Source organism: Haemaphysalis longicornis, unplaced genomic scaffold (assembly GCF_048455015.1).
Source record: "Haemaphysalis longicornis isolate Haplotype H1 unplaced genomic scaffold, Haemaphysalis longicornis Haplotype H1 scaffold_2, whole genome shotgun sequence".
Lineage (NCBI taxonomy): Eukaryota > Metazoa > Arthropoda > Arachnida > Ixodida > Ixodidae > Haemaphysalis > Haemaphysalis longicornis.
In genome coordinates this window covers 271,811,653-271,839,652 of record NW_027526295.1, presented here as the reverse complement: position 1 = coordinate 271,839,652, position 28,000 = coordinate 271,811,653, and the positions used below count along the sequence as shown (strand labels likewise).

Here is a 28,000-nt window from a genome sequence, read left to right as displayed (position 1 = left end):
CCTTTGCAGCATCAGTACCATGAGCCGGCTGCGGGGGCATGTCGCTCACACCATACAGGGCGTAGTCAGGTTCACCCACATAAACAACTTGCACGTGAGTTGCACTGGGTTAAATGCCCATTGAGCACCCAGTAAACGCCGTGTAAATATAATTGCATACCCTGTGAATACCTCACTGCCCCTTTTCTGAAAACAAAACTCGGGTAGAGAGCACTTTCTGGAACCGCCTAGTAAACCTTTCTGTAGCTCAATCTCAAACAGGAAGAATTTTGAGTTGCCCCCAAAAGCGTTTACAACACTAAGCGTGAACTACGAAAACTTCTGAGAAATTTTATTCAAAACATAAACTAGAAAGCAGATCCCTGACAACAGATTCCCGTTCACAGATCGACGGCTTCTGTCACTGCTTTGCAGGCGCATCTGTCCAGTCGCAGTTGACGAGCTGCAACGACGAGCGGAACACTTCTTCGACGAGCTGGGAATCTGAAAGGCACGGGCTTCGAAACTGCGGCGCCGCTGGGACGCAGTTGTCGAAGTACTCGCCCGTTGTGCCCTCAAGGTCTGGGTCCACTGCGAGCCGGATAGAGGTCTGCGCTCCCTCCAATGGCGTCTGCACAAAGTGAAAAAGTGCGCCAGCTGCCATATACTAATACGTCCGCTTGCGCATTGCCTCAATTTTTCTGTGAATTAACAAAGATTCTTCCGAACACTTGAACCCGTTTGCATGCATCGAAAGCGGAAGCATTATGGCTTCCCCCCGCAATACTTACCAAAATCTTTTTGTACTGTTACGTCGTGTCAGCGTCGCTTTCTTTCGTTTCGTTTCTTTGTCATTCGACGCAAATTACTTCGACGTGCGGACTGACGACAATGCACACCGCAGCTTCCCCAAAATCCTGAATTCTCCGTAGATGGAGTGAACCTGTACGTTCTATTCATTAGCTGTCAGATACCTACCCCTGTCACTCGATATAACGTCAGCGCCGCAAGCAGTAGGTTAACTCTGGCTCCACGTCTGCCAACATGCTGACGTAGTTATGCGAAAGGTTCCCCTTCCCTTAAATTGAACCTAGAAAAAAATGTATTTCCTGCTATTTTATTAAACATACAACTGGCACCGGTACAATGCTTGACATCGCAAAGTCCACCCAAGTGTCGGGCGCGGCGTTTCCATGCCGTCCGATGACCCCGTAAACATCAATGCCTATACGGTAGAGTATTCCCAAAGCATTTCCCTTCTTGGCCGCTGCTTCAAACCTAGCTGTAGAACCAAAAGATGACCCGAAAACCGCTTGAGAAGGCATCAAGTTACTGCGACACGTCGGCGTACCTTGCCATTGATGATCAGTGACACGTAGAAAAAAAACTTGCGCAGTCGAGACCCTTCCTCGACTATCTGCGTGTCAACAGATCCTGGATGGAGGAAGTTTGCCGTCACACCTGGAGAAAAAAACGAAATGGGTTTAGAGAAGGAAAGTCCTTTTAGCAACAAAGCTTTGGAAAAATACACAGGGAGCGTCTGTGTTTGAAAAGTGTGACAAAATATGAAGCTCTTTGCATTTTGCCTGCTGCCTACTACCGAACAGAACATGTCAGAAAACAGTGCACGGGCATAACAGATACGAAAGAAAAGATCATGCGAACGTGGGCGACACGCAAGGAAACCGCAACAAGCACAGCAGCAGATACGAAATACCCCAGAGCTATGGCCTGGCGTGAATTCCCCACGTAAGATACGTCTGAGTGATGAAATTATATTTTTTATACACTACCCTCTAAGATGAAGGATCTTATTTCTGGGTATTGCGGCTGTGAAGGGGGCGACGTGAGTTTTACACATGCAGCTCGTGTCTGGGAGGCGCGAAGTGGGCACCGAGACACTGCAATGAATTTTGTATGATATTCTAGTTTAAGTGAAAGAGAGGAAGTCTTTGGAATACTTAGCTTCAATGCTTCAATGACTTCAATGCCGATTAGTTGCTCTGAGCGAAAAGAGTAAATGCGATTGTGTAAAATAGCGCGGCATTGTCTTGTCCCATGCAATGTCTCATTAAGAATGCCACTATTACGAAAGACCCAGTTACATTTCGCCTCTCCATCTTCTTGGCGAACTGATGGAGACGAAATAGTGATGTTCTTTTGATGCGCGAGCCGAGAGGACGATCTCGACTCGCTCCGATGACCGACGACCGATGCTTGGAGCGGGTGAGGGATGAGGACTGCCTTCCTTGCTGGATATTAGGTTTATTTACACTATTCACATTACTCCAACTTTACATCAGGTCAGAGTGACGGTTACATTGTCACTCTGACAGCAGCAGCCTGTTCGGCCGAGATCTATACTGAACTAGATCCCCTCTCGACCGACCCCCGACAAAACCCAACACTCCGGTTTTGATAGCAAAAACCCCGCCTCCAAAAAGGGGCGTACAAGAAAGAGAGAAAAACATTTCAAAACAAATTATAGAAACCCTTGATTGGCCACAGGAACCAGCCAATCACACACATGTCCTCACCTGCGGTCACGTGACCCAACACTCTCTCTTACACACTCATAGTGCGTTTCCCACGAACGCCATAGTACCCGACAAGCAAATACAGGACATCTGTGGCCTAAGTGGACACACATTACGTTCAGCGGGCGGCATCTGTACAAGAGCCAAGCCGAGGGCCCGGAGCGGTCCCCGCGCGGCTGACCTCCCTCCGCGCGGCGCCTCCCGCGCGGCGGGACAATAGGGTTGATAATTCCCTCCCAGACGAAGGGCGCCGCCGCCTGCCGCCAGTCCCCCCGGAAGACGCGCTTCAGGCCCACTCGGGGGTCTCCGAGGCGATTGACCCGTCAACGACCAATGCCGCCGCCGGAGTCGAAGATTTTCCAAAATTACACCGCGCGCGCTTTCAACACTAAGAGGTACGATAATCTGGCTTCCCGTCAGCTTGTTATGCCGAATGACCCAGCCACCTCCGAAGCGACAGAGGCACTCAGGCTAATCGCCCCCGTCTCTTGACACACAAAAGGACGGGCACAACACACGCTCTCCGCGGCTCCGAACTTGACGTTCGTGCGGCTACATGAAAGGGACGCGGGATCGTAGCTACCAGAGAAGCGACGCCAATACATGGGCCACCGGCGGCCTTCATTAATTACATGCGGAGCCCGAACTTAACAGACCCCTCATGTGAAGTGTCTTGCAAAATGTGAAGGCAGACGTTGCAGCATCTGGAGCGCATAACCAACGCGGACGACAAATAATGATGATGATGGATTGATTTTATTGGCGCAAGGCCGACATGGGCAAAGAGCGCCAAACACAAAGTGATTTGATAGGAGAGAACACGAAGTAAAATCAGTTAAAAACAATGAGCACGGCTGGTGTAAAGGGCCAGGGTGAAGAACAAGAGTGGTTAAAAATTAAATAAGGTGGCTGGTGTATGGGACCAGGGGTAAAACTATGGGTGATAAGAGATGAGTTGTAAGAAATGAACTTCAGATAGGAACCTTAAGGTTCGCTGAACAGAGAACATGGCTTCATCTCCTAAGAAGTATGACGGGTGTGGTGGAATATGTCGTGTGTGTAGTTGTGGGAAGTGTTTTCGTCGTGTAATGTCGAGTGCCTTACATTGTATGAGGATGTGGATCACGGATAGGGCCTCTCCGCACCTGCTGCACAGAGGTCTTGGAGACCCCGTGAGAAGGTGCGAGTGCGTTGCATGAGTGTGCCCTATCCGTAATCTAGCCAAGGCGACTTCAGTGTATCTATTACGTGTGTCGGTGGTGTATGGTCCCAAGTGTGGTTTTATTACGTGTAACTTGTTGTCTGTTTGTTCACTCCAGTGCGTTTGCCATGTTTTGCGAAGTTGTTGTCTGATGTGTGGTTTCACGTCGGTGTAGGGTAATGTGGTTATGTCTACTGTATTCGATAGTGTAGCAGCAGCAGCCATTCGGTCCGCTGCTTCGTTCCCGGCTATACCACTGTGGCCAGGGACCCAGCAAAGAACCAGTTCAAACTTGCGTACATAAACCGACATAATACCCTTGACTATTAGATTTACAACGTGATTTTTTGAAGACTTTGTTGACGACAACGCCCGCACGACACTGAGGGAGTCTGTATATATAATGGATTGTGGGATGTGACTTTGAAGGATATGATTAACAACAAGAAGTACACCGTAAGCCTCTGCCGTAAATATACTAGTATGACTATTCAGAGTTTTGGTGACACTAAGGCCGGGCCCATGCGCCGCGCAGGACACAGAGGTGGAAGTCTTAGAGGCATCCGTATAAAATTCAGAGCACTCATACTTCTGCTGCAAATACAAGAAATGCTGCAGAATTGCACATGTGGGAGCTCGGTTTTTATCTACATGTGTGAATGATGTGTCGCATGAGACAGGGCGGAGATGCCATGGTGCTATAAAATCTGTTTGAGAACTTTGGATGGTGTCTAAAAAGGAGACAGAAAGCTCTGACGCTTCCTCTCTAACTCTGTAAGAGAAGGGCGCAGAGAACGATGGTCGGTTTAGGAGTAGTGCAGTCTGAGACGTATCATAAAAAGCCGATTTAAAAGGATGGTGTGGCATAGATGAAATTTTAAAAGCAAAAAGAAGATCTGTGTATGCTCGCTGACGTTGTAGGTTCCACTTATTACACTCCACATAGAGGCTTTCGACCGGGCTAGTCCGGAAGGCGCCACATGCCAACCGGAGCCCCAGATGAAGCACTGGGTCCAGCATTTTGAGGGATGTCTTACTTGCTGACCCATAAACAACGCTTCCATAGTCTAATCGTGAACCTATCAGGCTGGTAAAAACACGTAAAAGAAGTTGTTTGTCAGCCCCATATGAAGAGTGGGAGAGAACCTTGAGTATATTCATGGCCTTTAAGCATTTATGTTTAAGTTGTTTTATGTGTTGAATGAACGAGAGCTTTTCGTCAAGGACTACACCTAAAAACTTGTGTTCATTTCTGACTGGAATTGAGAAACCATTGAGTTTGATGTCTGGATCCGGCCGAATGCCGCGCCTTTTCGAAAACAAAACACAAGTACACTTCACTGGATTAAATTTAAAACCGTTGCTATCTGCCCAGCCAGCTAGCTTGTTAACACCAAGCTGGACTTGGCGCTCGCAGATAGACAGGTTACAAGACTTAAAGGATAATTGCACGTCGTCTACATAGATTGAGCAGGAAATGGTTGGTGGCAGAGCCTTCCGAAGAGAGTTCATTTTTACAATAAACAACGTGCAACTCAAAACTCCACCTTGCGGAACACCGTTTTCCTGCACATGAACTCTAGAGAGTGCAGTTCCAACTCGCACGCGAAACGTTCTTTCAGAGAGGTAACTGGCAAGCGTGTTCCACATGTTAGCCGACATACCAAAGGACTTCAAATCGCTGAGGATGCCGTACCGCCAAGCAGTGTCGTACGCCTTTTCAAGATCAAAGAATACTGTCATACAGTACTGCTTATGCAGGAAAGCATCTTTAATATATGACTAACGCAACGAGTTGATCATTCGTAGATCGCCCCGCCCTAAAGCCCGCCTGGCAGCTCTCGAGAATACCGTTGTACTCTAAGAAGTACACGAGTCTCCTGTTTATCATCTTCTCGAGGAGCTTGCACAGGCAGCTTGTCAGGGCAATGGGGCGATAACTGGCGGGAGAGGAAGGGTCCTTTCCTTCCTTCAGGAAAGCCACTACTATAGCCTCCCTCCAAGAGCGAGGAATGTGCCCCGAAAGCCATATGTTGTTGTATAGATGTAGGAGTGTTTCAAGAGTGTCTGGGTGTAGGTGTTGTATCATGGTGTATGTGATTTTGTCTGCACCTGGAGCTGAAGGCTTACATGTGCTCAGAGCAACCTTCAGCTCATGAATTGAAAAAGGAGAATTGTAAAAAGTGTGCGACTTGTTGTTATCACGCAGGGACTTCTTTTCTACAGATGTTTTGTGTTTCATGAAAGTGTTTGTGTAGTGTGCTGAACTGGACACGTGTTCGAAGTGTTGTGCAAGTGTTAGCCTGGTCTTCCAGTGTGTCCCCTGTTGTACTAACCAGGGGCAGGCTGTGTGTCTGTTGTCCTTTTAGTTTTCGTATTCGTGTCCAGACTTTATGTGTGTCAGTGTACGAGTTGATGGAAGTGAGGAAGGTGCGCCAACTCTCCCTTTTCGCCTCACGACGCACTCGCTTTCCAAAAGCCTTTGCCCGTTTAAAAGAAATGATGTTATCTGACGTGGGGTACCGGCGAAGGACACCCCACGCCTTGTTCTGGGCCTCTCGCGCCCGCCTGCAGTCCTCGTTCCACCAGGGCCTCCTTGGGCTGCGGGACCCACTGGAGGCCTGGGGAATGGACTTTTCGGCGGCGTCGAGGATGTGCGCCGTGACGAGTTGGGCGGCTTCCTCCACGTGTAGGTGTTTTATGGTTGTGTGGTGTAGTTTAGATGTTTCTGTGAATGTACTCCAGTTTGCTTTGGATTCATTAAACCTGTTATGGGAAGATGGACTGCTCGGGCCTATACCTATATACGTTAATGAAGTGGGGAAATGGTCACTACCATATGGGTCCGTGCCCACACCCCACTCAAGACATGGAAAGAGAACTGCGGAACCAATAGCCAAGTCAAGATGAGAGTATGTATTGTGTCCTAAGTTATGATATGTAGGCTGTTTTTTGTTGAAAAGGCATGCTCCGGAGGATGTAAGAAACTTCTCCAACAGGCGACCTCGGGCATCCGTTCTGGAGGAGCCCCAAAGAGAGTTGTGTGCATTAAGGTCGCCTGTTAGGATGTACGGTTCGGGCAGCTGGTCGACCAGCGCCTCGAAGTCGGAGCTCAAAAGTGTGACATCAGGAGGAATGTATATGGAGCATACCGTTATCAACCTATTAAAAATTATTGTGCGTATTGCTACAGCCTCAAGGACGGTGTTGAGAGCGACAGGGTGGCATGCTAGGGATTTCCGAGCTATTATGGCTACACCGCCCGAAGAGTGTGTGCAGCCATCCCTGTCCTTTCTGAAGACCATGTACCTATTTAAGAAATTTGTGTGCTTGGAATTCAAATGCGTCTCCTGAAGACACATCACACTTGGCTGATTAGCATGCAGTATTTCGTATACATCGTCAAGATTTTTAAGAAGGCCTCTACAGTTCCATTGAATTATGTTTTCTCTTCCCATTATTTAGTGTGAGAGCTACTGGAGTGTGTGTGTTTGTTTATGTGTCGTCTTTCGGGGCTGTGACTCTCGCCTTTTTTGGCTTGTCGGGAGGCTTTGGCGTCGGGACGCGTTCCTTGCGCTGCGTTGCAGGCAGGAACGGCCCGACATCCATCTCGTCGTCGGATGTCCGAGGGGTGCCCGACGGACCGGGCCCCCTGGACTTGGCCCCCCCTCGGGAGTCCTTCGTTTGAGCCGCCACCGCCGAGGGCGTCCGGGGCGCCAGAGGTGGCACAGGCAGTGCGGTGGCGGTGGGAACCGGTGCGGTGCCCGTGGTGTCCATCACCTCTGTACCCTCCAACGCACTGGAGGGCGGGGAGACAGAGGCGGGAGCGGCACCGGTCCCGACAGAAGAGGTTGCCACCACAACCGCTGCTGCCTCAGCAAGCGGCGTGGTGGCGGGTTGGGCTGCCAGAGGCAATCCAGGGGGGGGCGGGCGAGGGACCAGGTCAGACTCGCTGAACTGGGTCCCTGTGGAAACGAGACGCCGCTCCGCCCCCCGGCGAGCCGCGTCGGCGTACCTCCCCAGGGGGAAAGAGGCGAACCTCTTTCGCGCCTCTGGGAAGGTGATGTTTTCAGTGACTTTGATGTTGATGATTTTCTTTTCTAGTTGAAATTTTTCGCACTTGCGGGAGTATGCCGCATGCGGCCCCCCGCAGTTTACACAAGTGAGAGTTTCGGCTGAGCAGTTCTCGCTCGGATGATCGTGCGCCGCGCACTTTGCACACGTCGTTCGGCCACGGCAAGAGTTCGTACCATGCCCGAACCGCTGGCACTTAAAACAGCGCCGCGGGTTCGGGATGTACGGACGGATGGAGCAACGGATAAAACCTGCATTTATGTATTGTGGAAGAATTGCGCGGTCGAAAGTCAAGATAATGTGTTTGGTGGGAATCTCCTTGTCGTCTCTGCGGATGGTGATGCGTCTCACGGCAGTGACGCCCTGATCCTTCAAGCCGGCAAGGAGATCCGCATCGGTTTCGTTCAGGAGGTCTGTCTCGGATATCACACCCTGCGAGCTGTTGAGGCTCCGATGGGGTGTGACCCGGATGTCCAGATCAGCCAGTCTAGTCTGAGCTAGAAGCTTTGCAGACTGCTGCTTGTCATTTATTTCAATTAAGAGTTCACCAGACCTTTGTTTTTTGCATTTATACGATTTTCCTACTATGGCTTCAAGATACTTGGCGATCAAGAAGACTGACTGAGATGCAAGAGGGTGGGTTGGATTGAGGGATTCCATCACAAGAAATCGAGAAAAATGGTCCGGTTCAGGAAAGGTTAACGACGGCAACGGAGGAAAGGATACTTCGGTGCGGCCCCTTTTCAGGGACCGATCACGGTTGGGGGGGGTTTTAGACAATACCACAAAGCATAGTATAAAAGCAGGGAGACGGGGGTACTTTCTTCCACAACCTTACCCTGATAGCTGAGGAGGTCCCGGAGCTCCCTGCCTGGTAAACAGACAGGGAGCCCATCCGCCGGAGCTTGACCTGGGCTCCGACGGCCACCGTTAGAGGTTTCTACCCTTCACCTTAAAAACACATCACCACGGTTGGATCCAGCTTATGTTTGGGGGCTCGGGGTCCGCGGTATCGCCAGTACCGTCACCAAGATTGCTCAAGGTGCCCCGTGCGGGGGCGGACGACAAATACCGGTACCATTTTCTCGGAAAGATGCTTCAGCACTTCAATCCAGTGTGGCATGGAGCATGCTGCGATCGATTTGGGCAGACGCATCTCATCGTTACGCCCCTCTACTCTATCGACCCGCATTGTGATTTATCTTGCCACCTGAAATATCCAAGCATGATGAAGTAGTACTCCAACGTATGCGGTTGAATGTTGCCTACATGCGATACTACTCTAACAAAATCAACAAGTTCACTTCCCCATCGTGCCCACAGTGTGATGTGCGTGAAGATTTGAAACCCCTAATATGTGACTGTGCGTGATTTAGTACGCAAAGAGTGTCTCGCAGTGTCTCTGGGCTGGCCGCTCTCCGTAGGACTAGAACTGAGAAACGTCTTAGGTCCCTGGAATTCTTCCAAACATGCGTCTCGTGCTACAAAAGCCTTATTGGCCTACCTAAGAGACACAAGTCTCGGTCGGTTTTTGTAAATAGTTAAAATCATATGTGTTCATTTTCATGATTATAATCATCATTGTCACCGCATTCGTCTGGCGTAGCAAGCCAGGTTGCTTAGCTCGGCTGACATCGCCAGTCTCATTAAAGATTATTCTCTCTTTCACTCTCCTGGATGGTTTTGCTACGAGCCCAAGACAGCAGCTGTTTGCAGCGTTAGTACAGACGTCGGTACAGAAGCTGGTGCAAGCGCCGAAGGGTGAACACGCGTGAGCCGCGCCTCAGTCCGATGTACCACCGCGTAACTTGCGAGGAGCAGGCGGGCCGCTGAAGCATTGTTGAGTTACTGCAACAGATTGCCATGATTATGTGATTTCAAAGTTATTTTCTTTCTTTGGCCTAAGGGCTTTGGCTTTGTGAGCTAAGTCTCGGAATAAGTCTTTCTAGGGCTTCTCAAACACCACAATTTTGGTCTGTCCTATTGTGTGTGTCTCTAGATCCAAAGAAAACAACAGGCATAATTATGGCAAAATGTAGGAACATAATAGATATCACCAGCGTTCTCTCAATTAGGAACACACGTTGGATTAGTTTATACGATAGTGGTGGAAAAGGCTACCCGTTTACGGAACGGTGTCAAGGAGAGGCGACATAAAAGTAAACAATAAAACAAAATATGTCGGCTCGAGCTGCTCTAAGTACATCTGAAGCAAACAGTACCAACAGATTGCGCGCGAGCAGTGCGAATGCACGAAAACGCAATTGCATTGCGAAAGAGGTGAGCGGGAGAACGGAGGTTTGCAGAGGTGAGCGGGAGAGCGTTGGAGGTTTGAGGGGTATAGAGGAGATGGTAGGGAGGCAGAAGACTCGTTTGTTGCCGATGCGCGGCCAATTTCTTCCCACGTGTTTTATGCGGATAATACACAACTGGTGATCTTAGCAGCAGGAGGAACAAGAACACACGATTTACCCTTCCAGCTAGGCTTGCACGGGGACACCTGACGCGTGGACACGCGAGGTGAGTAAGCGATGTAAAGTGCAGGGCAGAGATTTTTCCGCCGAACAACAACGAAACAAAGCTTCGACGCGTAGTCTGAAACCAAAATCAGTCATTCTTTTTCTGAATACAACACACGTACCGGCGTCTTTGAGTCGTTCGGCCAAAGCTATGGTGGACAAGCAGAGGGCCAGTTTGGCGTTTCCATAGACGGCCATCGGGTTGCGTACAGGGTTGACGCCCCGTGCCCTGTCTTCCAGCCTGTTCACTTCTCCCAGACGGTGGTAGTTGGAGGTCACGTTGACCACTCGACTCGGTGAACTCTTCTTCAGCAAGTCTGCGGCGAGAAATTCGAGACACTTGTTATCACTGGCCACTGCCATCAGTTACCTCCATTACTACTATATTATCAGCTTGAGATCTGGTTCGCTTCATTTTTATAGCCACTTAATACGCGCCTGTTTCATTTAAAGCAGTTTACAACTTCATTTGCTTCTAAGGTTCTGTGCTGCTGAGGCCAAGGACTTTGGTTTGACCTTGCTGAAATGGCCGCTTTTCGATTGAGGTGAGAAACAAAAACGCCTGTGTGTCGAGATTTCGGCGAGGGGTAATCATCCCCGGGTAATCCGTAGCACTCCATAGCGCCGAAACGATGAGTGTTTGTTTCTCTCTACTGTACGGATTCCTATTAGCTTACAGATAGAAATCTTGTTGCAGCGCTGTGCGCTCTTTCTTCATTTATGCGTCCTTGTCTCTGAACTGTAACCACCCTCTTAAGGTGCAAAATTTCATCTCTCACGGATGTTCAAACTACAGCGTAGATAGCAGTGTACAGGGGGACGTATGCTGCCCCATCTGGCTGAAAAGTCAGTAAACAGCGTGAATGCGCACTTTTTCGAGGGCGTTTGAGAGTGCGGCCTACGTTTATGGGAAATGCTTGATCAAGAAGTGACGCCGGTCGTTTATTTTGAGACGCCTTTCCACGTTGCGTCGCCACTGCGCAGGGTGATCACTGAAGGGCCTCATGCTGGTCGCAATCAGCCTGATGCGCACGTGAAGGAGGGCTCTGATTGTGACGAAGCTGCAGCGCGAATTGGAGTAAGTCCGTTTGTCCAAGTAATCTGTGTCAAAATATGAAACCGCAAACGCGATGTAGCAATGAAGATTGATTGTAGGGTTTAACGCGCCGACGCAACGCAGGCGATGAGGCGCGCCGTAGTGGAGGGCTCCGGATTAATTTTGACCACCTGGGGATCTTTATCGTGCGCCGAAATCTCGTACACACGGGCGTTTTTGCTTTTCGCCTCCATCAGAAAAGCGACCGCCGCGGCCGGGAATCCAACCCGCGACCTCGTGCTCAGCAGCGCAACGCCTTAGCCACTGAGCCACCGCGGCGGGTTGTAGCATTGAAGGAGTCTTTAGTAATCACTATAGGCTTAAGCCTCCAGACACCACAAGCAGCATAGAGTTCTCGAGGAAAAATACGAACAAACGAAGAAATAAACGCAAACGCGATGTAACAGTAAGGGAATCTTTAGTAATCGCTAGGCTGTTGCCTCCAAACCAAACAAGCAGACTCACCTAAGTGGTATAGGAAAAATACTAAGAAACGAAGAAAGAACCGCAAAGGCAATATAACAGTAAAGAAGTGTTTTGCCTTCGAACAAGATAAGCAGACCTAAGTGCCTGAGAAATTTTGGGGGGAGACAGGCAAGAACAATGGAAACAAACGAAGGAAATGCAAGCATGCTGACAGTTTCCTTGCACCGCCCGACCATTTAAAAGGGCTGCTTACGGTGCGTTCAAACTTGAAACCGGTGGTGAGCTTCATTAAATCAATGCTGACACCGATCGTGCATTGTCTTTGCTGTAATATTGGTGAGGGGGAACTCAAGCCTGCGAAGTGCCGCTTTCAACTGCACGAAATGAATAGAAAATGCTCACGCGCGAAGTTTTACAAGCGCACCCGAAGAACATATCACTGTGAGCGATTTTAAATGGACGGAACAGTTGTCGTCTGCTACAGCGCACGCTTTCGGTCTTTTATTTTTAACAGCAGAGGTTGCGCAGTCAATAAACAGCAAAAATGCCAAGAAAACACAGAGCGGACATGATCGTGAATCTCGGGAGGAGCGCCCGGCGTCGTCCAGGCTTGCGCGTGGGCTTGCGCCACGCGAGGGGATGCAAAAAGCAAAGAAAAAACTTCCCCCGCACCTCCCCGAAGGGAATCGTGCAGAAATGCGAATGCATTGGGTGCACCGATGAGTGTGTTGCGAGTAATGGCGTAATTATGACTAGAGTGTGAACGTAATCATTTATTCATCAGCCCCTAGCTGTTTGTGTTATCGTTGTACCTGACGGCCACAATCACTGCCTTGTGATCGCTAAAGTGCACGGTCAAAGGGTCTTTGAGAAGCATACGCGCGTCACAGTTTCGCGTAAAGACCAGATCAATGCAACTCCCGTGAATGGTAGTGGGGCACGGGTCGAAGCCGGCAGAGAGACAATGCATAGAGTGCCTGGTCTGCATGTACTCGACCAGCCACTCGCCACTCTTCTTGCGCATGTCAACGTTGAAGTCGCCAACCAAGACTGTGGGGTCAGAGGGTTTGGAGCGCACGCGCACACTTTCCATAGCCGCGTCCAGAAATGCATTCGCATTTACGACGACGACGACGACGAAGGCAGAACTACGAGGCGCGAGCGCACGTGCGCGCGCTCACGTGCGCTCGCGCTGGAGGAATGCAGGCGCACGCCGGCCAACGGAGCAAGACACCCCCGGCTAATAAATGCATTCGCATTTAAAATTACCTAGTGCACGTGCCAGTCCGCGTTTGCAAACAGCATCGCCGACAAAACGACTCTCGTCTGCTCCGGCCGTCCCTCGCTCCGCGTTGCTAAGGCCAACCGCCTGCTCTCATAAAACTCGGTGCCGCCGCAGCGGCTGCGGCAGAGCTCCCTCCGACTCTGTGCCGTGCACATGGGTGATGGGGTGATCAGACAAGATCCGGACACCCGAAGAAGAGGCGGCTCATCAGGAAGCGCGCCGCGCTGCCAGGCGAAGATGCAATCTCGCAGAAGAACAACAAGAAGCCGAAGTAGTGCAGGTCTTCAACGGCGAAGGAGCGCTGGTCGAAGACTTTGCGGTGGCGGACGATGAAGTATACAAGGACTTGGTTTGGTCTTTTGCTGTCGAGCGCCATATATACACACAGGGTAAATGGTTCTCAGTGACTCATATGGCGCTGGTTGGGTTTAGCTTCGTAAGACGAACACAGCTTGGCTGTGACATCAGGCTTGCACTCTTACGCAACCTAGCTTTGATTTTTTTTATTTTGTATTCCCAGAAAACTTCTGAGCAGCTCTTGGGCAGTTCTGAACTGCTTTCGCAATGTAAATTGTACGTCCAAAAATGCGCAACTGCTCTCATAGAGTTTCACACTAAAATATACTAGAGAGGCACCTGACGCTAAAGTCTAGGTGAGCCGCACTTCAGCGAGCGTGCCGTCGTATACCGGGTAGAAAGGTTCCACTTGTTTTTGGCATGAAAAAAAAAAATGCCTGCGGCCGCAAACACATCATATCATTGTAAATTATTAGTTAAGGTTGTTTTATCAATAGAAAACGTGAAGCAGCAAAAGAATTATTTGTCAGGGATCTTTTATAAGTTTCATGCAAAAAGGTACACGAAAGGACATGTTGCCTTTTTTTGTTGATTTGGCTTCGGGAGCGAAAATAACCCATGTGGCAAGCTATTATGCCGTCGCCCACTACAGCACGTCATTCCAGCGACAGATTTCCCTGTAGTATATAGCACTTTGAAAACCTCTGGCTGCCCGGCAGAAGTTCTGAGCAGTACAAAATGGCAAATTGCAGACACCACCTCCCGCCCCGGGGCGTCGGCGATCATTCTCGCCTCGAGCATCGCGTACAGAGGAAGAAGATTCGTCTCGTTCTCCGTGTAACCTTGATACTCGTGATTGTAACCCGTGTATGGGCGCATGATGTGGCAGAGAGGAGACGCGGCAGCGTCACAAATTAATGGCAGTGAAGCACGTTCCATACGTTTTGTTTATGTCTATTTACCACCGCGTGGTCGCCCTCACGGCAATACCCCTTCATTCTGAGAGTGGAGCAATCGGTTGTTTTTGCCAGTGTATACGACGTCACTCGCAATCTTCTTGGCATCTCGCTCACGCTTACCTGGAGTATTCTAGCTTTATTGCGAATAATTATCCCGATGTGATTGCACGCTTCCTGGCAGAATTGCGCTCAATCATAAATACCGGTAGGCAGGAAACCGCTGCATTCTATTCCATGGTTATTCAGTGCGTACAGTCACGAAAAAATGAAATCCCAACACGAAGAACACGCAAAACTAAAAAGCACTGTTCGCGGACGTCCAATAAAGGCGCGCTACGGTTATACAGGGTGTCCCAGCTATCATGCACCAAGATTTAAAAAAAGAGAAATTGCGTAACTCGAAGAAAATCTAGTGCATAATGTTTGCAGTACTGTGAAGAAGCGGAGAGTATTTTTTTCGTTAATGAGACTTAATTAATTAATTGTAATTAATTATCTAACTCGAGAAATACTGTCCTAATAACTAAAGGGTCAATGAGGCACTTGTAGGTAACCACGAGGGGCATCTAACTGCGCTATTTTCAGCGACGAACTAATTGCGTACTCATTTGTTCTGACTGATAAAGGAAACCCGCGAAATATGAAAAATACCACGTGACGACGCTTACGCGCGCATTGTAAAGCAGCGTCCCCAAACAAAGCTGATTGAAAGCAACTGCTTCGCGTGTTACCCACCCGAAGAGACAGCGCATCACCTTGATAATAGCATGCATGGAAGGAGCAGCAGCAGCAAGATTCGCGGGACGCGTATGCAGATAAGGAACAAACTCGGTCGCGATTTCTTCTTTCTTTCTTTTGTCTATTTCATTCTGGCTAACTCAGAGGCAGCCTGTTTGAGGGCGTTGCTTTACGGTGCGCGCGGAGGCGCCGTCACGTGGTATTTTTCATATTTCGCGGGTTTCATTTATCAGTCAGAATAAATGTGTACGCAATTAGTTCATCGCTGAAAATGCCGCAGTTAGATGCCCCTCGTGGTTACCTACAAGTGCCTCATTGACACTTGAGTGATTAGTACAGTATTTCTCGAGTTAGATAATTAATTACAATTAGTTAATTAAGTCTTGTGAAAGAAAAAAATACTGTCCGCTTCTTCACAGTACTGCAAACATTATGCAGCTGGTTTCTTTCGAGTTGCGCCTTTACTCTTTTTTTAAATGTTGGTGCATGATAGCTGGGACACCCTGTATATGATAAGCCACATTTGGAAACTTTATTACTGCAATTAGGTCACGCATCAATTTTACTTTCGTGGAAAGAACGGCGCTATTTGTGTGTATTCATCTTCACAGTCACAAACAACGGGACAAAAGGGCGCTGCTAAGACGAATACCAACTAGCCCGGTTTTCTACGCTATTTCTGTGTTCTGGGTCGTACTTTCGCGTTCGCGATTCCTTTGTTCATGACTAATTCGTTCTTCAACTGATTCTGCTACGTATGCTATTTTGATAGTGTATTTTCTAGCAAGAGATCGTTCTAATAAACAACGATTCGCACAACCTCGGATAAGCATAACAAGCCCCCTGCCCCCCTTGGCACTTAAAAATTAGCCCTTTGGGCCTTCGCAATAGGCACTACCGAGGCTGCCGTTGATGAGTGGATGTCTTAATCATCGTGACCATATGAAGAGTGTGCGCCTTGCCCTCCGCCCCCCCCCCCCCCCCTTTTCCCTGCAGGAGGTCTATAACGACGATACAATGAATTGATGAGTAACCTTGAATTCTGTGCGCTAGTAGTACACTTCCACTTACCGACAAGAAGAATCGTGAGGAGAAATGGCGCTAAATGGTTTGCCTGGAAAACTTCTTCGAACCCATCTTCCGTAAGTTTGACTTCTTTCGAACCTGAAACGAAGACAGGTATCAAACGTAATGAAATATGCGAACGAATGGCATCTCGTAGCGTTTATATCATGCCGTACAAAAATAGATTCCATTCAACAATATTACGTATAACGTGTATTTCTGCCAAGAGGGAATGGTGCCCTGGCTTTGCTGTTAACATCGATGACTGTTTCAAGCAAGCTGTGTTAGTTTATATCGCGTACTAAGAAAACCCTTGAATATATTGTCTCAATATTTCTACATCACTTTAGATGTACATCATTTCTACATCACTTTCTACATCGCTTATATAATCACTTTAGTTTATAAATAGAGTCGCGGATCACAAGGCTAACCCAACCCTTCGTAAAGAAGAGCCTCACAAATGCAGAGATACAGCCAACAATGCAAACTCGTTTTGAGTTTACATTAGTGAACTCATACTACCAATGTAACCCGCCATTCTATACCCTCAGCATCTACCGGAAAAACAAGGCTTCGTAGGACACGGTAACTGTGTGCGGGACGTTTCGTTCACCTTTTTTGTAGTAAAATGCTTCGAACTTTGGAAACTTTATAAAGTAGACGCTATTACGTGCTTTCTGTACTAGCGAAAAAGTTTCTAATTTTTAGTTGATGTACTTGATGACAGCGTCCAGTCTTGCTGCAGTTCGGTCGTATCGAACTTTTACAATGGTTTTGAATTGTTTGGAAGCTATTTTTGCCGAGTTATTAAAGATTATGTACATATATTGTGTGCAGTTTCGAATTTACGAGATAATCTTACAAGGTTCCAGAGCGATCAAAGTTGTCCGCCCAAATTTTGGGGAGAATTACTTTTGGGGACCAATAGCGCAGAAATTAGAGCTTTCCGCAAAGTTTCTTTGAGAGTTCCTATTGAAAGCGAATATATAACTGTCTGAACGGAATATTACTTTCGAGCAATATTTTTACAAGGTTTCTCAATGGTCTTCCTTTGGAGCGAAATTGCTGGGCAGGCTCGCATTTTTTCGCAGCTATTACCAGACACATACTTAAAGTAAAGTATTCAGACCTAAATTTCCATACACTTTCTATCCCAAACTCCTGAATTCACAAGGAGACGCAATACGATACGTAGGAGATGCAATACTTTCAGATGATTATTTAACAGGTATATTTCATGTAGAATTACACTTACGTCCGACGGAACCTGCGTTGTTGATGAGCACGTCCAGTCTCCGTTCGGTCCTGAGGATATCGTCACAAAAGTTTCGCACGCTCTTCAGCGAGTGCAAGTCGAGGTGCTTGATGACAACCAACTGCTTAGTCTCTTCAAAGATCTCCTGAGCGACGTCTTTGGCCGTGTTTAAATTTCGGCAGCCTATAATGACTCGCGCTTTCCGACGCGCAAGTTCTTTGGCTGTCTCCCTGCCAACGCCTGCAATATAGAAGCGTTTATTTCAAGCAGGCGGTAAATTTATTATACACTGTATTTTCTACTGAGGAATGTGCAAGGCAGACCTTTGCCTGGAAAACGCGGCCGTGCCGATATCTATACCTCATTCAACAGCAACAAGAAAGAAAGCAATATCACTGACCATCACATAAGCTCATGAGAGCTACTGCGCGAGTTCCTTACCATATTGGTTATTCTCAAATTAGAATACTAATGACATGCCCTGAAGTTGTCACTTATACCATTGAGAAAGAGAAAACTTCATTTTTATGGACGTCTCTTGGGTCGGGGAAGTAAGACATGCATGGGTTGGACGAGACGATGTCTGAACCACGCCGATATCGATGGCGTAGACCGCGGTCCCAGCAGGGACCGGAGAGTGGTCACAGCCGGTCGAAACATACAAAAAGCGCAACAATGGAAAAAAAACGCGACACACACGAATGAAAAACAGGACGAGCGCTGAAGCGCTCGTCCAGTATTATTTTGTTTGTGCCGCGTTTTTTTTTAGTGTCGCGCATTTTGGAGGTTTCGACATGCAATTTCACCAACTAGCTTAAGTCGCAATTCTGCTGCAGCATGGTCACAGCAGGCGGTATGATATACTCCTCGCAGGATCCAGCCAGATCAGCTTAGTTCATAGCGTCTGCCGCTCTGCAGAGCTCGACCTTTCCAGAGCAGATTTCGGTAGTTGGCGAAGGGGTGCGTATGACGTGTGAACTGCTAATTCAGGTCAGCTTGTTCAGGGGGGTTTCTTCAGTTCTTCTAAATTCTCCCCCTTAGGATGACATCAGTCGTGAGAACGAAGTCAGCGCTCCTAACCATATTCACTACGAGATTTACCAGGGTGGCACTGTTCGTCAGAGATGGTGGTGGCATTTCTGGTAGATGCGCTGGCATGTTTCTTGCGGATCGGGATGCGGATAAATGCCAAAGACGGAAAACGCGAGGAAGTTGTCAGCGAGTGGTGAATATTTGCGCGCGCATTCTTCATTGCCTCGATTCACGCTTGACATGTTTCCGAATCTCCTTAGTGGCGCACGTCGTTCTGGCGAGGATTTACTTATACGCTTTTGCTGGTCCACAGGAAATCTGCATGCACACGGGGCGCAGAAATGGATATTTTCCCCTGCCGCCTGAAAGTGACCCACGATATTCCAGTGTGTATAGTTAGAATTTGGTTGTCGAAGGTCGTCAAAGTACCTGACGGTCTAACTAAAGGAGTTCTCGGTGCTGTCTGTTGCTACACAAGTATCCAGGCAGGCGGTGCGTGTGTAGAGATCGTAAAGCGCCTCAGTATGACAACCGTGTTTACGCCTGACTGCGGCAGCTCAGCGCAGGCTAGTGTCTGGCGTTGCGGTTTCTGTCGGGCCTTCGCGGTTCGTCTGTAGGCTGTGCTTTAAGGGGAGAAAATGATTTCTTCCCGAGAGTGCAGCGTATTACGAGGAGATTTGAGGAAGGACCGTAAGGGTTCTTCGTCGTATTGTAATAACCGCTGATCTCGTTTCGTTGGAGCTCATATGTTTTTTCACTTTGGTTATCGATTTTTAATAACTATTTATGCACAACACTGCTTTTATTTATGCACAACACGTCCTTGAACATAGTGTCACGAGGTGTTGGGCTGTGTCACTCCCCCTAAAAATAGATCTGTTTTACAGCTTATTGCCACAGCATATTTTATTGAGGGGCGTGTCTATCGTGCCCCTCAGAATGCCCAGGACAGCAGGGCAGCGCTTCATTCTGTTGTCCTTCCTTGTTCCGTTCATTGCGCTATTTCTACAGGTTTTAGAAATATACCGACCAGCCCTAATTTTTCCGTTGTGAAATTATCAGGCATGTAAACAGCACTCTTACCTGATGTGGCGCCGGTGACGATGACGGTCTTGCCCTCCATCGTGGCCTGAGACTGACACATGGCGTGAGGCTCCCACACATTCTCACAGACGAGCAACAGGATCTTGACGAACACCACCACTTCTGCAACGAGCACACGCAGCCATGCTACGAAGGCTTGGCTCCAGTTCGCCAACAGTGCATCTTCCTCTCCGAGCACGTCCTCCTTCCAGCCACCGGACACCTTCCTGCACATGTTGGTTTCCCTGCTGCAATGGCAGATTGCGTTTTGAGGTGGAAGGCTACCGTAGAGCGAAGACAAAACGAAAAGCACCCGAATAGGCCCACAGACACGGCCTGAAGTGTAGACACTTATTTCATCTGCCCGTTTCACTTCGCGGCACTGAGTCTGCGCTGTCGGGTACAACCTGGCGAGCCGAATTTGTTTCCCCTGTGGTCTGTGTTGTGCGCGCTGCCTTGGAGCGATTGCACGGCCGTTTTCAGATGAATGACGTCTTTCCACTTTTTTATGTCCCCCTGCTGGACAAAACAATGCACGTATGCCTCCCTCTGCCCTGTTACCCACTATGGCACGCGAGCGCTGAGCGACGTAATGAATGTTGCTGATCTGTCCCAACTACACCTAAAAATGGCTCGTGCGATTAGAACTCGCTGTGGGCAGCAGTATCTGCGCGGTAAACATGCACAGCGCCATGCGAGGAACCGTTTTATCTTACACTGCCGTCATCTTTGTTGTGAAGGTTTGGAATGCCAAACTTCGAGCCGTTAATAACGTATATGGCTAGAAGTCAAGAAAGAAATGAGGCAATGCCAGTCGTTTTACAGCAGCACTGCGCTTGAAAAACAAAAATAATATAGCGTAAAACGAAAATGATATAGCGGAAGACGAAATCAGTGATGGCTTATGTATTCGTAGAACTAACCACACGTGGCAATTCTTGCTTAACACTGTCATTTATAAGTGGAACGCAGAACGACTAAACTTATCAGCGTGATCTTCAGTGCCAATAAAAAAATGCAAATAGAGTTGTAACATTTAAACATTTATACCTACCGTCTTAAAAATTAGCGGAAGTCTTCAGCGTAACTTTTGTCGTTTCCTTGGTTTATTGTTTGCGTTGTATCGTTTTTAAACGTGTTTATCTGGAATAAGGAACAGAAACAGAATTTTCTTCATTACAGTTTCGCTCGTTTCTACGCCTGCCTGCAGCCTTTCTTTTGTTTCAGTCGTCGAAAGCTTCGCTTCGAAGAATGTAGCGCCTGCGCAGTAGGAAGACCAGAAAGTGGGCCTCAAAGACAAATTAGTGGCAAATGATGGGCTGCACCTTTTTGTCTTGTGGACGAGATCGTATCCTGCACCATGCACATAGTTCCAGGACAGGGGCAGTTCCATTAATTCTGCTGCCAAAGAATGGAAACAATGCGAAGTAATAAAAGCACTTTGCCCATTAAATGAGCAAGTAATAATTTCCGTGTTTTGCTCGCTTGTTCAATCTTTCCGCTATAAAAAACAGCTAGAAGGAAAGCAGGGAATAAGGATGCTGTATTAGTCGAGGTATAGTTACGATTCTTATTACAATTACTATTCCTTGCTTTTACGATTTTTAGTAGCATGCTATTTTATTACAACCAGTATTATCACCATTTTGGTAAACTATATATCGTTATCCCACTTTCTTTGAGCAATAATAATAACAACAACAATAACGAATTCGCAACTGGAAGTATCATGAACTTCTTTTTGATTTGGAAGAAAACTGATCGTGTGGAACATGCATGCAAGGCTCAAAATGCTGGGCCATGGTCTCAAAACATAAGTGGAGCTCCCTCAAATCATACTTTCTGGGGTGGTGGTACGCCTTCTTTTTTGCAACCATTTTCGCACTGGCGCCTGTCTTCGTATTTACAATGCGCCATCTTGATATTTTGGACATCGGCGCCACCAATGTCCACACACACACACACACACACACATACACTCATACGGGAGCACGATACGCAAAAATTTCAGGATGTGTGCGCTAAGGACACAAATCCATGCTTATTATTTCGTCCCTAACGTTGCACGCCTAGCATTTCGCGGTTAAAAAGTTTCAAGGATGGGTTCGTTCCTAGGTTTGAACAAGGTTTCCAGAGTTCACGCGTAACGCAAAGGGACAAAAGAATTTGCAACATATCTGCTCTTTTCATTGAAAACTGCCGCCCCTGCCCCGTAACTTCTCCTCTGCTCTGCACTCCAACATTTCACACATTTCTCCTCTTTCGCTCCCCTCATGATGAATACAGTGTAGGTTTCCCCAAAGAAAATTCGATTTTCCCGCCTGCGTACAACTAGTAATCCATCTATTGGGACAGCGTGGATTTTTTTTTCTTTGCATGTCGTTTTTTTCCCTGGTTGTCAATTATTCGTCTAAATCATTTGGCAGAAATAACGTTTGCAGCAGCTCACGCTATCCAGGAACCGATTGATTGATTGTGGGGTTTAACGCGCCGACGCAACGCAGGCGATGAGGCGCGCCGTAGTGGAGGGCTCCGGATTATTTTGACCCCCTGGGGATCTTTATCGTGCGCCGAAATCTCGTACACACGGGCGTTTTTGCTTTTCGCCTCCATCAGAAAAGTGGCCGCCGCGGCCGGGAATCGAACCCGCGACCTCGTGCTCAGCAGCGCAACGCCTTAGTCACTGAGCCACCGCGGCGGGTCATCCAGGGACCAGTCTCACAGAGGAGCACGTACAGCTCGGCGAACGTACGCTCAAATGCGGATGCAACTGAAGGAACAAGAAAACACTCACCGTCGTGGCGCCCAAACTGAAGTGAAGGCTGAAATGAAAGCACTTGTCGGAAGGGCCGTGTACGTGCCGTCAGTACGTAGGACGCGGCCTTGGCAGGGAAAGGCTCCGGGCACGTTTACTTTAGACGCGGAAAGCGTGGCTTTTACGATTCGAGGTCGATAAACAACTCTGGCGGCACAAATGCCACAACAGGAAATTTATTTATTCATTTATTTATTTATTTATTTGGCACAAAAGTTATGGGTAATTAGAAATGCAAAAGTTGGCATTGTCCCCATTGGCGTCATTTCGTTAGCTGCGGTTGCTTTACGGTAAAGAAGGCTTGAAATTGCTTATTTTTTATTATTTTTTATGTCCAACATGTGTGTTGGGGGCCACCCCGGCAAAGAGCGGCTCTGTGACCGCTTGAGAGGACCTGGGGCCCTGTTACAAGGTGATTGATTGATTGTAGGGTTTAACGCGCCGACGCAACGCAGGCGATGAGGCGCGCCGTAGTGGAGGGCTCCAGATTAATTTTGACCACCTGGGGATCTTTAACGTGCGCCGAAATCTCATACACACGGGCGTTTTTGCTTTTCGCCTCCATCAGAAAAGCGGCCGCCGCGGCCGGGAATCGAACCCGCGACCTCGAGCCCTGTTACAAGGCAGCATGGCTTCACAAGTACACAGCACAAGGTAAATTACTATAGCACAGACTGGAGATTCTAAAATAGCATAAAAACTAAGATCTTATTCAGGTCATTTTGGTGTCGCATTTAACAGAAATAGGTCCACTTTTATTTCATTAAAAAAATCTCTCCATACAATAGTATATAAACCTTGAAATAGTAATATTCCAATTTTTTGTAGCAACTGTTTTTAACAAACAAGGAAACAACGACATTTTCGTGAACTCACGCATCAAAACAAGAAAATTTGTTACCCACACGTTTCCTCCTGCCAAAATAAAGGTTCTCTCCCTCCATTTTTGGGCACCATTTCACTCGTGTTTGAAATTCTGTAAAATGACATACATATTTTAAAACAAAAATGAATCGATAAATAGGATTCTCGGTGATCCAGAATTTTGCGTTATTTATTTTTTGTTTTTAATTTTGCCATGACAGTTTTATTAACGTTAACTTTTTAAAATGTTCTTTTAACTACATAGAGAACTTTATTGTAGGGCTTTAGGAATCACAAGGCCTCATATATTGCCGCAAACCATGCATTGGGTATGTTTATGTTATGTTTTTGCCGACCGGCTGCGCCGGGCTGTGTTATCTGTGTTGTCCGTGTGCCAAGTGAAGCCCGTCTTCCATTCTTTATTTTTATGCCGTACGTGTTATCTCTTTTGATAGGGACAACGTTTCGAACTAACGTCAACAGCTTAGAATAATCTTATTTGATCTACAGTCTTCTGGATGAAATCGACGGTTCGAGAAACACTCGCGCCCAAAGATAAATGCCTGGAGCAGGCGCCGCGGCATTCGATTCACCGACTTGCCTGCGCACGTCCCGGTCTTGACTACTGCTTCGCCACCTCTGTGAGTTGTTAGGGGAGCACAAGTTCGCTCCAATAAACTTGTTTTCCTTCAAGCCGACTGCGTGCTCTTTGGCTTCGTGACAATATGGCGGATACAGGACATGCACCAATATAGTTTACAAGTCGCTGTGAAATTGCCCCACGGCTGGCAATTGAATACGGGACCCCGCTCACAGGACAGCAATGATGTATGAACATAGGTATTAGGTATGGATGTGCGAGCAGCAACGTCATGTTACGCGCATGCGTGAGTGTCCTGCTTGCGAAATTGGCGGCATAAATTGGACGGGGATGACCTGGTACACGGAAGCGTGCGGCGCAAGAGGAGTGCTTGTAGGTGTGTGCAACGGGGGGAGGAATTATATATGTATATTGCAGTGGCGAATAGGCCCATACAATATGCATAGTACAAAGCAATGTAAATATAAATATCTAAATTATGTATATGTATATGAACATACATATGTCCAAAGTAATGTAAATGTAAATATGCAAAGTATGCATACGTGAAAATCTCCATCAGGCAAGGAGTGGCCAGTGGCCAAAGAAGTGGGTTGTTTGGGAGGTGGCGCGGAGATTCTCTGGGCCCTCAACTCTTCGGGCTATGCTCGATTTTTTCGCAGACTACCACCACTGGAGAAGCAACGTCTCTTTGGCGCGCCTGGGATTCATGGGTGTCGTTCACTCCCTACTCCCCCTGGAATGGCACTTGTCGGGCTTGAGGGGCCCGAAGTTTGCGAATGCTCCCCCAATCCCACATGAGGTGTCGAGTGTCCCGCTAAACTGTGAAGTCCTTGAGTGTACGGGCAGGAAGGATTACAGTGGGTCAGCGTGAATGGCCGAGCCACAATGTATTTCCTGCCCATTACGGGCCGCCATTTTAATTTTGTTGAGCCAATCCCTCCGATGTACCCTCACGGATGCCCACATCTCTGAAACTATGGATAATGTGCCGCAAAACTTCAATTATTCATTTGCCGAGATCTTGAAACGTGTATGTCTGTGGCTATTTATGTCGCACTTTCTTGCTTTTTACATGAACCCTATTACTAGTTTATTCATTTTCTGGTTCGCTGACTATTACTTTCGGTCATTTTTTGGTGTGTGTAGCTCCATACCTGTGTGTACGCCTAGTCTATTTTCTTGCACCAACTGCTATTTCAGTGCTATGACGTGGATAAAGTCAGTTTTCTCGGACGTGTACCTGTAGGTATGCTAGAAAATAAACCAACTCAACTGAACTCAACTGAACCCAACTTACACTAACTGAACTAAACCAAAACTCCAATCGCAGGGCCAGCTGGAGCAGTGCCGTCATAATGGAGGACACTGAAGGAAAACTGCATTCTCGACTGTCCGGTGCCATGGATCGAACCACTGACCCCCTTATCACTAAACCATAGGGCTAATGCACAGTACATTTATTATCGGGAAACAAACACCGATGTTCACAAATAATATCGCAACTGACACTGCGACATGCAAAACACGCGCAATCATTTCCAAGTTAAAAAATGGTAACCCGCCGCGCTGGCTCAGTGGCTAAGGCGTCGTGCTGCTGAGCCCAAGGACGTGGATTCGATTCCCGTCCGCGACGGCCGCTTTTCTGTTGGAGACGAAAAGCGAAAACACACGTGTTTTCCAGATTTCAGCCCAGGTGCTCAAAATTAATCCAGAGCACTCCACTGCGGCACGCCTCATCGCCTGTGTATCGTCGGCATGCTAAACACCACAATCAATCAATCAATCAATCAATCAATCAATCAATCAATCAATCAATCAATCAATCAATCAATCAATCAATCAATCAATCAATCAATCAATCAATCAATCAATCAATCAATCAATCAATCAATCAATCAATCAATCAATCAAGTTAAAAATGGAAAGCGCACTAGTCAACCTCGAGAGTCTTGCCAGGAGACACAGTCAAGCTGGCGTTCGCACTGGGTGCCTGCTCCGGTATGCATCTCATGCAAAGGGAATCTGCACCCCCTATCCCTCTGATGCGTACAGGTGCCCCAAAAGTAAACGGAGCACGGGTTGGGAACTTTCAGGGAATTTCTCCGCAATGTGATTAGCCAACAACTTCTAAGTGACTTTCAAGAAAGTGATGCTAGAATAAGATCGGGCCGCAAGCATTCTATGTATGCCAGCAGCCGCATAAAATAGAAATTATTCTAGTTTCACGAAGCCGTGCTCCGTTTAATTTTTGGGGCACCTGTGCATGTCAATCATACTACGCTTCTTAGAAGAGCGGAGTCTCATCTCAGTGCACAAATTGTCCAATACTGTATGGGGCGTAATTGTTTCGGGTCGTTGCATCCCAAAAAGTCCTGCGCTCCCTTGCTATCAATAAGCGTTTATTCTCTTTGTAGCTGGTGCCAGAGATTTCGTTTGCAGTCTGCGTAAATTCGTACAACTGATATCAAAGCAAGCATAACAAATTCGGTCACTCAGCAAATACGCAAACTGGTGAGTTAATGGCTCAGGTCACCGCTTTGAAGGCGTGTGTGCCCAGTCACATTGCAGTATCTTCAGCGATGATTTGAATACTTCGTCGGCGAGCTGTGGTTCCGATAGGTAGGGGCTGCGATATTTTGGCGCCGCTAGGGCGCAGTTCCTGAAGTATTCTCCCGTTGTACCTGCCAGATCCGGGTCGACGGCGAGCTTTATAGTGGTCTGTGCTCCTTGCCATGGTGTCTGCACAGAAGAAGCAGAGCTTGCTGGGCCAGTTAGTACATATTCACGGAAGGATAAACCAGCGAGAAAAGTCGCAAACACAAGGAGGGACGAGCCAACACAACGCTGGGTTCATTGAGACAACGCCACCAGCGTTGTGTTGTCATGTCGCTCCTTGTGCTTGCATCTTTTTCCTCTGGTTTACCCTTCCGTGTCTGGACAATACGAAAATAGGCGAGAGCTGCTACATAAAGACAAGTCCACCATAAAAAAAGTATATGATTCCCATAATTTTAAATAACTGGGCCCGCAATGCTAAAAAAAACTCCTGCATATAAGTCAATATCGGATTCTAGCTTCGTCAGACGAGTCATTTTAGCAGATTGACTTCAAGCAAATCTTGTTTAGCTTGATTCCGCATTTGATTTTCCCCGCTTCTGCGCATTCATGCGACGAAAGTCGCAATCACCGACGTTTACGTGCACAGCCACATATCATATTCTGCGTGAGACGTACTGCCACTGACGTCGTCAAGCGCATAAATTCGTCCCGTCAAATGCAATGCTTTGATAAGCAGAGATCAGTTCAAACAGAACCTAGCGGTTTTAAACAATACTGCCGACTTGGACAAAAGGATTGAACTAACAAGATGATATTTCGCTGGAGTCTTTGAAAACTATGAGTGGCAGTTCAGACGTTACAGCAGATAGCATGTGCGAAATATATCTTAATTTTTATTTCACAACGAAACCAAAATGAAATCAGTGAGCCATTTGAGCACGACATCAAAAAGCCGATCATAACTAAGTACGAACTAAGTGCATCTTCTGTATCAGTGAGATGACTTCGAAAAGCCTTTACGCGCATTTTAACCTCCGGGAAATACAAACCACAACCGCACGGGCAAGCATCGTTTCCTTTTCCCCAACAACCAAAATAAATGATAATGCGCCGAAGGATTAAGAATGAGAAAAGCCACTCTCAGGCGGAGGGTAATGCTGTGCTGCACCCCTCATGCACCCCCTCCGTCAAATGACGACGATGGTTGAACGCGAAACTTTCTCGTGACGTGTTCTTTGGTTGTCTTCTAAGTTTTCCACACCGCTTCACCCATGTCAAAATGGAGCAATCGGAGAGACGCTAGCTTCATAACGCGCGGGACCCAAGTTCGACTAGAACACTAAAGCTTCGCTTTAAAATGTAGGCGAAGTCATTGAGAGACACCGATACGGGGGTGAAGACGCAAACAGATATCGTCAAAGTGTTATTAATTAGCCAAGAATTTACAATGTTGAAAGAGGGTATTCGATCTTGAAAGCAGAATATTTTTTTTCTTCCGGCGGGGCCTCTCCTCGCCCTAATTAATCAACAGTACGGAGCCATCACTGCGTGTCGTAGCCAGGGTGGTCTCCTCTTTTCTGCGGAAATAAATACATGTCAGGGATTTATA

The 28,000-nt window shown here is 47.5% G+C and overlaps 2 protein-coding genes across 6 annotated transcripts in view; both read right to left on the bottom strand.

Moving 5' to 3' along the window:
- Positions 1 to 313: 313 nt before the first annotated feature.
- LOC144170711 (retinol dehydrogenase 14-like) lies at positions 314 to 20,743 on the bottom strand. 2 transcript variants are annotated; one of them, XM_077700673.1, is made up of 7 exons: positions 20,604 to 20,743; positions 19,550 to 19,797; positions 17,435 to 17,674; positions 16,183 to 16,275; positions 10,433 to 10,627; positions 1,331 to 1,440; positions 314 to 610 (listed from the first exon to the last, which is right to left on the bottom strand). In XM_077700673.1, exons 2-7 carry the CDS (start codon positions 19,782 to 19,784, stop codon positions 401 to 403), a joined length of 1,083 nt encoding a protein of 360 aa, XP_077556799.1. In that variant the 5' UTR covers positions 19,785 to 19,797; positions 20,604 to 20,743; the 3' UTR covers positions 314 to 400. The 2 variants fall into 2 exon arrangements, with proteins under 2 accessions (XP_077556799.1, XP_077556798.1); XM_077700672.1 differs by lacking the exon at positions 20,604 to 20,743 and adding an exon at positions 20,266 to 20,291.
- The window catches only part of LOC144170712 (retinol dehydrogenase 14-like), a 24,122-nt gene continuing 16,725 nt past the window's right edge, over positions 20,604 to 28,000 (bottom strand). For 3 of the 4 annotated variants that reach the window (XM_077700674.1, XM_077700677.1, XM_077700675.1), the window contains 3 exons: positions 22,344 to 26,571; positions 20,875 to 20,947; positions 20,604 to 20,692 (listed from right to left, as the gene is read on the bottom strand). In XM_077700674.1, coding sequence (XP_077556800.1) covers positions 26,362 to 26,571 — 210 coding nt within the window. In that variant the 3' untranslated portion in view covers positions 20,604 to 20,692; positions 20,875 to 20,947; positions 22,344 to 26,361. The remainder of the gene's footprint in view (positions 20,693 to 20,874; positions 20,948 to 22,343; positions 26,572 to 28,000) is intronic. The other variant, XM_077700676.1, reaches the window with a different exon arrangement.